The sequence below is a fragment of the Gymnoscopelus microlampas genome (genome assembly GCF_963454915.1).
Source record: "Gymnoscopelus microlampas genome assembly, chromosome: 12".
Lineage (NCBI taxonomy): Eukaryota > Metazoa > Chordata > Actinopteri > Myctophiformes > Myctophidae > Gymnoscopelus > Gymnoscopelus microlampas.
In genome coordinates, this window is record NC_139949.1 from 34,555,301 (window position 1) to 34,569,021 (window position 13,721).

A 13,721-nucleotide genomic window follows, 5' to 3' on the forward strand; every position below is an offset into this window, starting at 1 on the left:
AGGTTGGCCTTCTGCCGAGACATGCTCACCCCCCGCCACACACAAGTACACACACACACACGCCACCACCCTGGAAACTCCAGTCATCCTCAATAGACAAATGACACCAGATGACACATACACACAGAGCCATGGCATGCAGACATGCACTTTAAACACACACACACACACACACACACACACACATACATGTACACATGTACGGTGAGGAATGGGAGAAATACATACTTACGTGTCCGCGGCTGCATGTGTGCACGTACTGTAGTCTGTTAGGCACACGGACGCACGCGTGCGCTCGCTTGCTTACACGTACATACTCCCTTGCTCACACACACACACACACACACACACACACACACACACACACACACACACACACACACACACACACACACACACACACACACACACACACACACACACACACACAGGGTCTCCCTATGCCACAGTGCAGACAGCAAAACCCTGTGAGCTGAGATCTCTTTTGTTCGCCCCTAGAGACAATAACATATCTGTTCTGTCTTTGCTCCGTCTATGCACCCGTCTCTGTTCTTTTCTTTCTGTCTTTCTTTCTTTCTTTTGCTCCTTGCCTCCCCTCTCTTCTTGCTGTGCTCAATTTAATCTCTCCCTCTCTCTCTCTCTCTCTCCCTTCTTCCCCATCTCTCCTCCTCCCCACCCTCCCTCCATCCATCCCTCCCTTACAGGACGACCATCTGTGACCTCTACACCATGCCCCGGGTGGCTGAACCCGTCTGGCTGACTATGATGTCTGGGGCCCCGGAGAAGAACCAGCTGTGTGGCCACTTCATGCGGGAGCTCTCCCTGCTGATGGAGCAGGCCTCCAAGAACCAGTTGAGTGACACAGGGACACAAAACAAGCGCTGACGTGGGACCACGGGACATTTTGTGACTTTAGTAGTGGACTAAATGTTGATATGCTTCAAAATGTCTCTAAACCACCAGGGGTCCTTGAAGGGGTTCCAGTGGGTCCCCAGAAAAATGAGGAACAGTTTAAACACTATTTTAGTCTTTGGCTATATGAAAATAGCCGCTGTACAAGCTCACAACGCGTTGCATTGCAATGTGTTGTGAGCTTGTAGATCGGCTATTTTTGAACATTTTTGATAGATTTTGACAATTCTTCTCTTATGGGGGGGGGGTCACTGGCACTAATGTTTTTAAAATGGGGGTCCATGGCCAAATACATATCAATTCTAGGGTCCTTGATATTGAAATGTTTGAGAACCACTGCTCTAAACTACCCTTAATTCTGATAAATTTGAAGGACCCCCCCCCTCTAGACTCATTGCATTGATTCTGTAATACGGTTTGTTTTTAAATCTTAGAATTGTTTGCACCCAGCTCTAGCCCCTAAATAGAATTTAGATGTCACCAGACGTTTCAGTAGGCAGAGATCTCTGATCGCCTGGCTACGTGATGCTATACATTGCCTAGCCTTAGGCTGACATACATTGGCAAGTTCATAGTTTAATTCTTTACAGTATGTCTGCTGCTGACAGAAAGAGAGGGAGGGAGAGAGAAAGAGGAAAGAGACCGCATGCACTGTCTTTGAGCACCAGTAATAAAACGCCTTGTTCGCTCATGAACACAAACAGCAAGGGGAGAGACAGACACACACTTGTCTTTCTCTCTCACACACACACACACACACACACACACACACACACACACACACACACACACACACACACACACACACACACACACACACACACACACACACACACACACACACACAGTTCCATACAGACAGTCGCTGCATGGTCTCTCAAAACCCCATAGTAGCTTTTCTTGCGTTAGAGAGAAGAAGAATCTCTGCCAAATCTTTGGACGGTCATTGTTGACATTATAAAGGCGAGCCAAAGCACTGTGGATTGTACATAAAGTGAATTGGTAGAAAGGTCTTTCATTGAACCCCAACAGGCTCCTCAGGCTCCCGTCATCCACTTCAACAGTGTAGCTGCAACTATCGATTGCTCAAATAATCAAGGGGGGGTGTGGTTAACTTTAAAAAAAATATATCAATGGATTCATAGATACAAATGAATAATTTTTTTTTAATAATTGACTAAATCGATTACCGGTAGTCTGATTAACCACCTAAACCCTATTTCATACTTAGCCACTCAGCGGTGTGCTCAAAAACATATAATATATTTTAAAAAGGGAAAGATGCAGATCTTTTTCAAAGTCGATTACTTTATTAAATCGATTAGTTCAATTAACTGTTATACCCCTACAACAGTGTTTAGCTGTATACTGTACTATAGAAACGTCTCCTTCATGTTTGAGAAACAAAACCATGGAGACGGGTGTGACCGTTTGAATTTACTTCTCTCGAAAAACGTCACATTCCAGTTCAAGCCTCAGTCAGCACCCCATGACCACTGGATATGATGACTGATGCACTACTACTACTGTTTGATCAAGGAAATCATTTGACTCAGTCCCAAAACCACGATCTATGAATCATGAGACAGGAAGGGAAGCAGACACTCGCGGTCACGGCTGAGAGGCGACTCACACATTGTGTGCGTGAGCCTATCTCTCTCTCTCACACACACACACACACACACACACACACACACACACACACACACACACACACACACACACACACACACTATACTGTATGTGGCAAGAAAGCATCTGACACAATATGTGTAGAGAAAGTAGTCATCTGACCAATTATGAGTAAAAAAAGTAATAGACAAAAAATAGATTGGACTGAATTGCACTTAAAGGGGAATACCTCAACTCATTTTCAACATTCAACTATGTAATTTACATACCTTAGAGCTGTTGTGTGGAAATAAGAAACGGTCCTCCCTTTCTGTGTTGCCTAGAACAGGAGTATTGATTGTTGGGGTCATGTGATCAGTGACATACAGAAGGTGTACTACTGTATTTGGCCTGCCCTCTAGGCTGCCTCATTCACTAGAATGGGGAATCTCACTTCCAGCTGAAACAGTGCGACTTGTAGTAGTGTATAATGGCATATGGTTATATATCATGTTTCACAAGACATAGTACTTGTAGAAAATAGAAATCAATTGGCTGAAAATGCTCTCTAACAAGTCTTAACTTTATTCAAGTTGTACTGTTTCAGCTGGAAGTGAGATTCCCCATTCTAGTGAATGAGGCAGCCTAGAGGGCTGGCCAAAGAGTACACCTTCCGTATGTCACTGATCACATGACGTGACAATATGTTGAAAGGGAGTGCTTTGATTGGCTAGCGAGACGCTTGATGAAATAGAGACCTATAAATAGGTGTGTCACTTCAAAAAATCATTTATATTTTTTTAAGTGACACACCTATCCATCAGCCAAGCTAACATTGGTCAAGTGACACGTGACAATATGTAATATTGACAGGATTAATGGAGAGTATCTTTTCCTCTCCGTCCGTCTATGTATGTGTCCGTCTGAGAACACCCAACATCGGTCAAGCTTCACGTGACATCACAATATGTAATATAAATAGGTAAGACAGGATCAATCAGGAGCAGTACTTTCCAGTACAAACTGAGATCACAGCTGAGATCACACAATGCAACTAACTCCCATTACGCGAACTGAAGAAGCAGAAAATCATCGTCTGAAACCATGTTTTTACCATGCTGTAGCATGATATAGTGTCATGTTCTATTTTTAGTAAGAATTAGAACATTTCTAGAAAACTATGGTTAAAGATAGGGTAAGTGATTTCCTTTGGTTAAAATAGCACGGGTCCGCTGGCGGAGACCTGTGCTCCGAGGAGCACATTTTCTAGTATTATTATTTATATTATATTAGATTTTTTTTATGTTAAAAGAATAATGATAATAATAAATGGTTGAAATGTGGTTAGAAAGACTGTAAGTCTATCATGTTTGCTCAGACCATTAGCACCTGTGGAGCTTGAGGATCAAGAAGGTTTTAGTTGTTGCTCGCTCATACAGGTACAAGCAGCGAAACGTTGGTGGGACATATCCCACAGAGACTGTGCCAATACAACTTTATAATAGCACAATCTAAGGTCTCTAAGCGTCACGTCTCATAGACGACCGGCTTCGGCCGCGCCGTACTAGTACTTGTTTGACGATCCTCATGTGCTCCACCTGCACTTCCTCTTTGGTGACACCTTTACTCTCTCAAATTGTCAGCCAGTTGACCTCACAGCTAGCTTACTGTTCATTCAGCTGTGGTTATTGTGTCGTGTTAATAATAATAATAATAATAATTATAGCTCAGATTTATATAGCGTTTTTCTAAGTACCCAAAGTCGCATTACATAAAGAAAAGGAAGGAACCAACTTTATTAAGAAGAAAAACAATAAAAGATAAGTGTGTTGACTCCCGTAGACCTCCCTTCTCAACCGACTGCCGCCCTTCGTATCGTCCTGCAGGTTCCTACCGGCGTTACTGACAGCCATCCTGACCAATCACCTGGCCTGGGTGCCCACAGTCATGCCCAACGGGCAGCCCCCCATCAAGATCTTCCTGGAGAAGCACTCCTCGCAGAGCGTTGACCTGCTGGCCAAGACACACCCCTATAACCCGCTATGGGCACAGCTAGGTACAGTACAACACACGCACACGCACAAAACTGCTGTGATTACTGGACGAAATGTCTATAATTTTTGTGCTCTTTTCCACCCAAGATAGATTTTATTAGCTAATCCTTTCAACTTAATTCTCAGTTTTGAGCATATAGAGTAAAGTACATCCAATAAAAAATAAAGGATATTTTAGAGGGGAAATGGAGCTGAGCTAAGTAAAGGGGATCCAATAGTTTCTGTCACATACTGTAGCAAAGTATATTGGCATTGAAAACATTGCGTTGGCAAAGACTGAAGCATGCTGTGCTAGAGTACACCTGCTAATTTGAAAATAAATTAAGCGGAAATGTATGAATGGGTGTTGATTTGTAGATCATATAGTGACTGATGATGTGTGCCATAAATATTTGACTGACAATGGCCAGCATTACTCACTGAAAGCTCAATGGAAGCCTCTATTGGACAATGAGCTGACATTGCCACCTAGTGACCAGTTCAGAAACTGCAGAACTACAGTAGAATAAACAAATCAATCATCAGTGAATAAAAGCTCAGAATTGCTGCTGGTAATTTAACCACTTACACCCTCTATACTTGGTAAACTAATACTGTGTTGACCGGGCTCGGCTCTGTGCTTAGTCTGCTCTTTTTTTTTTACCTCTACACCAAATCTGTTTGCCGAAAATAGCCCATCTACAAGCTCACAACGTGTTGCGACCCATTGTGAGCTTGTAGATCTGATGCTTTTGGCTTATGTTCCCCTCCATCATAGGGATGCTAGGGTTCAAGTAGTTATTATTTATTAAAATGTTACTCTTTCTACTGTCTGTCTGTCTGTCTGTCTGTCTGTCTGTGTGCCTGTATCAAGGTGATCTCTACGGGGCCATCGGCTCCCCGGTGCGTCTGTCCAGGACAGTGGTGGTGGGCCGCAGACAGGAGCTGGTCCAGAGACTCCTGTACGTCCTCACCTACTTCATCCGCTGCTCGGAGCTCCTGGAGACTCACATGCTGGACAGCGGCGACGACGAGGCCATCGTCATGCCCGGCACCCTCATCACCACCTCCCTCAGGAGGGGGGAGGTGGAGGAGTCTGACTACGTCCTGGTGACCGTCCACAAGCCCACCGGCGACTACCTGTCCCAGGGGGTCCAGGGGGGCGCCCCGCAGGCGGGGGCGTCCGAGGCCGAGGACAGCAGCTACCGCTCGGACAACAGCCTCCAGAGCAGCACCTACACGGATGCGGGGACGGAGTCCGGCGCCGGGGACACGCCCAAAGAGGAAGATGAGGAGGAGGAGGAGGAGGATGATGAGGAGGATAGCAGTCAGAGCCAGGGGTCAAGGAGCAGCGTTCTCCAGACCGGCTGCGCTGACAGCCATGGCGTGCCGGCCGAGGACCAGCACACTGTGCCTGTCGTATGCGCCCAGGAGCCGGCCGAGCCCGGCGCACTCCGCAGGGAGTCGGGAAGCCCGCCGTGTGCAGAGACCCGCCTGGAGACGGTGCTGCGCGTCGGTTCGGCCTCCCCCAGGGAGCGGGTCTGTGCACTCGACGGGGAAACCCAGAGTGACCCGGAGCTCCTGTCGCCGCCTTCGGCCCTTGCCGGCCTGGAGGGTAAGGACACAGAGGTCAAGACCCGGGGGCAAGAAGTCGGTGATGCAGCATCGCGAACCCTGCCAATCAACATGCCGGGTCCCCGCTCCTTGGGGACGCCCCTGGAGAAGAAGCCGCCAGATAAGCCGGTACCGGGGACGACGGCGGGGAACACTGTGAGCGGCCCGATGGCACTGCTCCCAGAGGAAGAGGAGCCGGCCACAAAAGTCACCTTCCTCATCGGAGACTCCATGTCTCCGGAATCGGACACTGAGAGCAGGAGGAGGAGGGTGGAGGAGGATTTCAGGAAGCACAAGAAACAACAGCAGCTGGCGCAGCAACAAATGCAGCATCAAGCGCAACACTGTCAGCAGCAGCAGAGGGGAACCGATTCAATGACCAGTGGCGTCGCAACGCCAACGGACCAAAGTAAGCAGAAGCAGACCAAGGAGCTACCGGCTCTGCCGAGGATCTCCAGCAAGATGCCCCACCAGCAGTGGAGCCCGCTGTGCATGGAGGAGTTCGACGAGTACTACAGTCCGGAGAACCCAGTGGAAACCAGGACTATAGACGACGTTGCCAAACAGCGTCCCGAGGCCAGTGCCACGGACAAGACCCACAAGGAGCTGCTGGACCCCTCGGGAGCAACTCTCCCGGCGGGTCCCGGCAGCTCAACGGGTCCTGGTTCTCCCCGACAGGGACTACAGGGGGGATCGGATTCGGGCTTGGGATTGGAAAATAGAGAGATGGAGCTTACAAAGGGTGAGTCTACTGCGATGGAGGTCTCGGGTGGGGGCAGGTCCAAAGTGGGCGATGCAGAGGCTGACCATTGCCGGAGTTTTTCCATGGAGCATGAGAAGAGCTTTGTCGTGTCCGACGCTGTTCCCCAGGAGGGCAACGGCAACAACAACAAAGGGGACCAAAAGAAGACGGGGCCCGTCAATGACTGGGAGATCCCACGCAATGAGAGCTCTGACAGCGCACTGGGGGACAGCGAGAGTGAAGAGACAGAAGACTGGCAGGAGGAAGTACGCGTACCCTTCCCTGGGTAAGAGAGACACACGCATCAATACAACACACCCACTAATGCAGTCAAGCACATGCACACTCACTCACTTTCACACACACACACACACACACACACACACACACACACACACACACACACACACAGTAACTCATTCATGCGCTTTCTCTGTCACATATCCTTTCTCTGCTTCCAGTGCTCAAGCAGACACTTCTGACAATCAAACTCACCGAACGTGTCGTTCTGTTTTTCCATCAACAGGGCAAAGTTGGTGGAGCACTACTCTAAGCCAAGCATCGCCAACTTTGGCAGGTCACTGTTCGGAGGGTACTGCCCCACCTACGTGCCAGACTTCGTCTTGCAGGGGTTGCCCAGCGATGAGAAACTGCGTCAGGGACTCATGGCTGAATTATCCCATGCTGTACAGGTAATTGCAAAATCCAGTGATTTTATTCATTCATCAGTTACTGAACAATGTAGACTTTGACAGAAATGACTGCCTTTCTGCTTCCCTTTCTGCTCCGTCCCTTTTAGTTTCTTTGACAGAAACCTTTGTCCTTGACTGCTGGCAGTGGTAATTACACTTGATGAACCTTCTCTCTGCTTGTTTCTGTCCGTAGCATCCGGTACTGGATGAGCCCATAGCGGAGGCCGTCTGCATTATAGCAGACACAGAAAAGTGGACGGTGCAGGTGGCCAGCAGTCAGAGACGAGCCACAGACATCTCCAAGCTGGGGAAGGAGGTGCTGGTGTCCAACCTGGTCTCCTGTCTGCTGCACTCCACTCACCAGCTTTACAAACTCAACCTTTCACCCAACTTTGTAAGTGACATTCTGGAGGAGATGCAATGATTTTGTTCTTCTTTATCTTCTGTAGGGCTGCAGGTAAAGATACATCATATATACATTATATCGATAGAAAATTAAATCGATGCAATTGATTAGAAGTAATACATTTTGGAGCAAAGAATTTTATTATTATTATTATTATTATTATTATTATTATTATTATTATTGTTACTAATAGATGGGCACTTCTATATAAGGATTTTAAATTGATATTTTGGGGGGGATCCAACCAACTTCCCGCTTGGCACATTACGCCCTCGGATCCTCGCCGATAAACACAGAATCTTTGAAGTCCGTTGATCCCAAATATATAGGCATAACGGTTGGATCGGCGGTTCTGGACAACCGGATCTCTATATATGCCTATATATTATGGCCGTATCGGTATCAAATAACTCAACGCCAAGTACGGCCCTCCCTTGCGTTGTCGGCGATGCGCGCGCCGAGTTTGAAGTCGGTCGGACGGTTCTCGACATACAGTATGTGAACTACAGACACACACACACACACACACATTGATGGTAGGATTACTAGACAGGTGCCCTTTGGGCAGTGCTTGTTTCTGCTCGTTTCCAGTGCTCGTCCCAGCATGCAGCTTTTCCTCAAATTCCCTAACCCATCAGAGTTTGAAAACTCACTGTCTTGGTATCTGTCTGATTATTCTAAACCAGGGGTCTTCAACAGGGGGTCCGGGACCCCTAGGGGGTCCTCAGAGCTACTATAGGGGGTCCGCCAAATCTTTATGTGATAGGATTTCGTTTTTTTATTTTATTATTAACCACTTGAACCCTAGAATTCCTTTTCCGAGGGGAACATTAGCCGAAAATAGCAGATCTACAAGCTCTCAACGCCTTGCGCTGCGAGGCGCTGAGAGCTTGTAGACCGGCTATTTTTGGCAAAGAGGCTATAGGTGTAGAGGGAAAAAAGAGCAGACTTAAGTAAAAAAAAACTTTAATCTGAAACACAATTTTATACAATATAGAAGGGGTCCCTGCTTCATCTCTCTCTCAGCTAGGGGGTCCTTGGCCTGAAAACGTTGAAGACCCCTGTTCTAAACTTTACTGACGCATCAGTCAGTACTTTACTGGCGCATCAGTCAGTACTTTACTGGCGCATCAGTCAGTTTGCAAAGGGTGGGGCATGAATTCCCAACTTGCATCGTTCTGACTTGCGTCATCTCTGAGCACGTTGGTATGTGTTGACCCTCCATTTCCAACATTTAGCATCACATTAGTAGCAGTAGATTGCATTGATATGTTGCCTCTCCTTAGTGCATTGATTGATTCTACTTGGTTCCTAACCGTGTGTCTCTCTTGTTTAGTGTATAATGCACCTTGAGGACAGACTTCAGGAGATCTACTTTAAAAGTAAGATGCTGGCTGAGTATTTGAAGGGACAGACCAGAGTCCATGTCAAAGAACTTGGCATGGTCCTAGGGTAGGTTACTATCTCTGTTTTTACATATTTATCATTGGTTTGTCAATAACCGTGCCTTGTGTAGAGATTAAAAAAAGTGCACAGTGCAAAATAATTGTCTAGAAATGAACTATAGATTTTGCTTCCCATTTTTAGATTATTATCCTTATCCTCTTTACGTGTGTGTGTGTGTGTGTGTGTGTGTGTGTGTGTGTGTGTGTGTGTGTGCGTGTGCGCGCGCGCCCATATGTGTACATACCTGTACATGCAAATCAACATACTACTTCCACTTGTCCTAATGATCTTGTCCTAATCCTGGTTCTTTTATTATTCCAGGATTGAGTCTAGCGACCTCCCCTTGTTGGCAGCTGTGGCAAGCACTCACTCCCCCTATGTGGCTCAGATCCTGCTTTAGACTGCTACAGCACCAAGGCCCAAAGTGGGAATGCATTCAGGCCCGTTGGTGCAACTTTGACCCTCGAATGGCCGTCCATGTTCCATGCTGGCACCAAAGCATCATCCTGCTCTGTATACTGATGCTGTTTGAGGCTACACAGAGAGCCTGTGAAGATCACAGATCCTTGGACCGGGACCACAGCCAGAACTTCCCCTCACCAGAGACCGCTGTTCAGATGTCTGCCGATGCCTCTGATTCTGGTGCAGTACTGATGTTGTACCACTAGGGGGAGGTAGAGTCGCAGAGACCACCATCTCACAACTGAAAGAGGCTTTTGCTCATTACAGAAGCATACTTTACTTGACATTCACGTGCTTTTGAATGTTTATTTTAACGACACGACTTTTTTGTTTTTTCACATAAAAGCCAAAGACTTAATTTTGTCCCTGTTGAGAATGAAAAATCCAGATATCTGAAACAAAATGGATCTGATTTCTACTGTTTTTTCCTGTACAATCTTATACCCAGCCATAGGAAGCAAAGGATGGGAATGGGATGTACTTTGACATTTACTTCATAGTAAATATCATTGTGAACATTATCAATCTCACTTTATGCCAATTATTTTCATTTATCTTCATGTATTTGTTTACAAGTGAACTTTCCCTGACATATTTTAATGGGAGGTTTCTCTTTGTTAAATTACATTGCACGCCTCCATGAATCCTGACTTTTAAAAGCCTAATTTCAGGTCACGTGAGGGTAATCAATGCACACACAGTGATTTTTAGTTGTCAACAAACTGGTTTTGAAATGGCTCAAGGTGGCTTTGACATTCTTTTCATACTGTAGGTGCAGCACTACCTCAGTTCTCACTGTGGGTAACAGATATTACATGCATGGTTGCCCTATAGTAAAAACCTGAGGTACACTTTTTATGCTATTTTAATCAGAGGAATGCCAGAGCAAACTGTGTGTGGACACTATGCTGTGCTATTAATGAATAAAAGGGAGGGCACTATTATTATTCCTGAGAATTACGGAGGGGGGTGGGGGCTGCATATTTTTGCTTGAGGATATAACTAAGAAGGGCCCATTTCTACTGTGGAAGAACCTAAACAACCATTATCTACATATATTTTCAAACCAAAATGCTGAAATATTTTCACACTTTTATAGCTTTGCCACCTTCATGTGATGTTTACGGCCTTCACGCTCACTTAGGAGACGCACGTTGAAAAACAAGGTGGACATATAGAGGGCAAAATATATATCAGTATACACTATTTTCAGACATCTTACATGATTGATATGTTAATTTTAAACACCAGTACCACAAAACACAAAAACCTGAGTACTACGTTAACTTTATTTTTTGTTTGTTTTCAAATCAACTCTGTGTGTGTGTGTGTGTGTGTGTGTGTGTGTGTGTGTGTGTGTGGGTTATGCCATATAACCAGGGTGCGATTTGCTGAGGGGAGTGTCCTACCTTGTGTTTTTGATTTCCCTGCCTCTAATCATACAATTGAATCTATGGGGCCGGTTGGATCTTTTACCTTTGAAGTAAAATACAACCCGGGGGGTGGTTGCAGGCAGAGGGACACGGTGCAATTTTAACCATAGTAACCCTAGCATCCGTATTTTGGGAAAACTTTCCAAACTGTTCTTGTATTATTTTATTTTTTTAAGTTTTTTTTTTAGCTTGTAGATTGGCTCTTCAATCATACGGCAAAGTATATGGGGCTTAAGTGGTTAAGTATGATATTAGCTTGGTTACACAAGATTTGAGCTGGAGGTTGCAGGTGGTGAACAGCATTGTTGTAGTAGGCTGTTTTGGTATTGTCTACCATGGCGTGACAAATCCCTCCACCGTGCCCAAATCGCTACATTATGTTGCAAGATTAGAAAGTGTCTTTTTATCTCCTTGTCCTCCCCTTCTCCCTCAACATCAGAGCTAAAGAATGGGCATTCGATGTACGGTTTATGCTAAACTGAAGGCTGTTCATTGCTTGTAGTGCATTTGCCAATTTTCCACTGGGTATTCCCCCATGTCAAAACTAACATCACCTTGTTTTTTGTTTAGCGTTTCTTTTTCCTTTTTTTTTTTACTCAAACCTAAATCGCACCCTGAATATAGCAGTCTTAATGGACGTGAGGCATGAATGCATCGGAGGCTCCGGGAGATTTTATTTTGCTGGTTAAAATGATGTGTATGTACTTATTATTGTATGGATGATATATGCCCTTCTGCAGGGTATGTGCTATTATTACAGCCTCCATTTTGTACAACCCCATGATTACATTGGGAAGGTATAAGTTTCTATTAACTTTCTTCCCCCCTGTTTTTGTTATATGTATAAATTATTTAGTATGGCTATGGTGTGTGTAATGGTTCATGTAAAATTGTACATATTCAGTTTATTTCCATTTTATTTGTACATAATGTCTTTAAGAATGGTTTCTTATTGAATTATCTTTTCCCAATTTTATGGGAATGTTGTGCAATAAAGATGCCGATGTTAGGAACTTAAGTGTTTTTTTTATTATTTGCGACTAAGTCAAAGGAATCTTTAACATATAAACAAATACGTAACAGTGCTTCTAGTTTCACATCTGGTTACAAAATGTTTTCGTATACACATGCTGAGTAACTTAAGATCAGAGGATCATACAGGATTTAGACTACAACTGCCGATGAGTCAAAGCATTTACATGTCCATCCATAACTTTAACCTTTGCTTTTAACCCATTGAGACCTGAAGCCGATTCTACATGTCTCCTAAATCTCAACAGTATTCTCAAAAACGTATGTTTCTATATCAGTGGTGCTCAATCTTTTTCATGTCAAGGACCCCCAAAATTATATGTATTTGGCCGCGTACCCCCATCAAAATATGTTGTTCCAGGGACCCCCAGAAGCAAAGATTTGAGTTAAAAATGTTTGCTTTAAAAATATATGTATTCAAAGATTTGCACACATTTTCACGATTTTCAAAAATAGCAGATCTACGAGCTCGTAGCGCGGCACTCGGTGCCGCGCTATGAGCTTGTATATCTGCTATTTTTGAGTTGCCCAAAGTGTAAAATAATGCTTTTTAGCTCAAATCTAAAAACACAGTTCCAGGTGGGTTAAGTTCTTAATTGGTTAAGTCATTCAGTGCCACAAGTTACTGTAAGTTAAGCTTTTTTCTGGATCATTCCACACTGATGGAACTGAGAACTTTGATTGATTGATTGTGCTTTTTTTGACAAAATATTCAGAGTACAGTTATACAATAACGCTAAAAGGATAACACAAAAAACCCTGATGGCTTGTTTCCATTGTGGTCCTGTGTACTCAATTCATCAAGACATAAAGACATACTACACAATACTATACAAGAGATCATCAATACTAGGAGCAGTACAAGTATAGTAAAGTAAAAGTAACTGAAACACTTGAATTTGTTTAACTGTACAGTAGCCTACAGACCTTTGGCACTGACAATAGTATTGTGTTCTGTGTGCGAAGCTGGTATTATTCATTTGTCTGCTGGATAAACTATCAACATAAATAAGATGGTGGCTGTTTCGGGTCTTATAAATAAACATTCCAGTGACTCAGGCTACAAAGTGCTAATGAGGGCCAGCCCACTCCTATTTAAAGAGTATGATTAAAGATGTGTAATGTGTAATTAATTAGTAGTAACAAATCTCAGTGTTCCAGCGTCCAGCAGACGCTGTGATGTAACAGGTGTATGCAAATATAATCTGTCACCACGATCAATTATTGGTCAAACATAGCTGAGACAAGCTTCTTTCCCACCTCAAGAGAAAAACAGCCCTGACATATGATATTTAAATAGGATATACATCTAAAATAAAACCCACAAGTTAAAATGTT

General features: G+C 44.5%; 1 protein-coding gene across 3 annotated transcripts in view; it reads left to right on the forward strand.

Annotated features, from left to right (window-relative positions):
• fnip1 (folliculin interacting protein 1) overlaps window positions 1-12,364 on the forward strand; it is a 47,679-nt gene extending 35,315 nt beyond the window's left edge. For all 3 annotated transcript variants that reach the window (XM_084073237.1, XM_084073238.1, XM_084073239.1), the window contains 7 exons: window positions 705-851; window positions 4,410-4,579; window positions 5,431-7,198; window positions 7,439-7,604; window positions 7,798-7,998; window positions 9,347-9,462; window positions 9,778-12,364. In XM_084073237.1, the coding sequence (XP_083929363.1) occupies window positions 705-851; window positions 4,410-4,579; window positions 5,431-7,198; window positions 7,439-7,604; window positions 7,798-7,998; window positions 9,347-9,462; window positions 9,778-9,856 (2,647 nt within the window). In that variant the 3' untranslated portion in view covers window positions 9,857-12,364. The remainder of the gene's footprint in view (window positions 1-704; window positions 852-4,409; window positions 4,580-5,430; window positions 7,199-7,438; window positions 7,605-7,797; window positions 7,999-9,346; window positions 9,463-9,777) is intronic.
• Window positions 12,365-13,721: the final 1,357 nt, after the last annotated feature.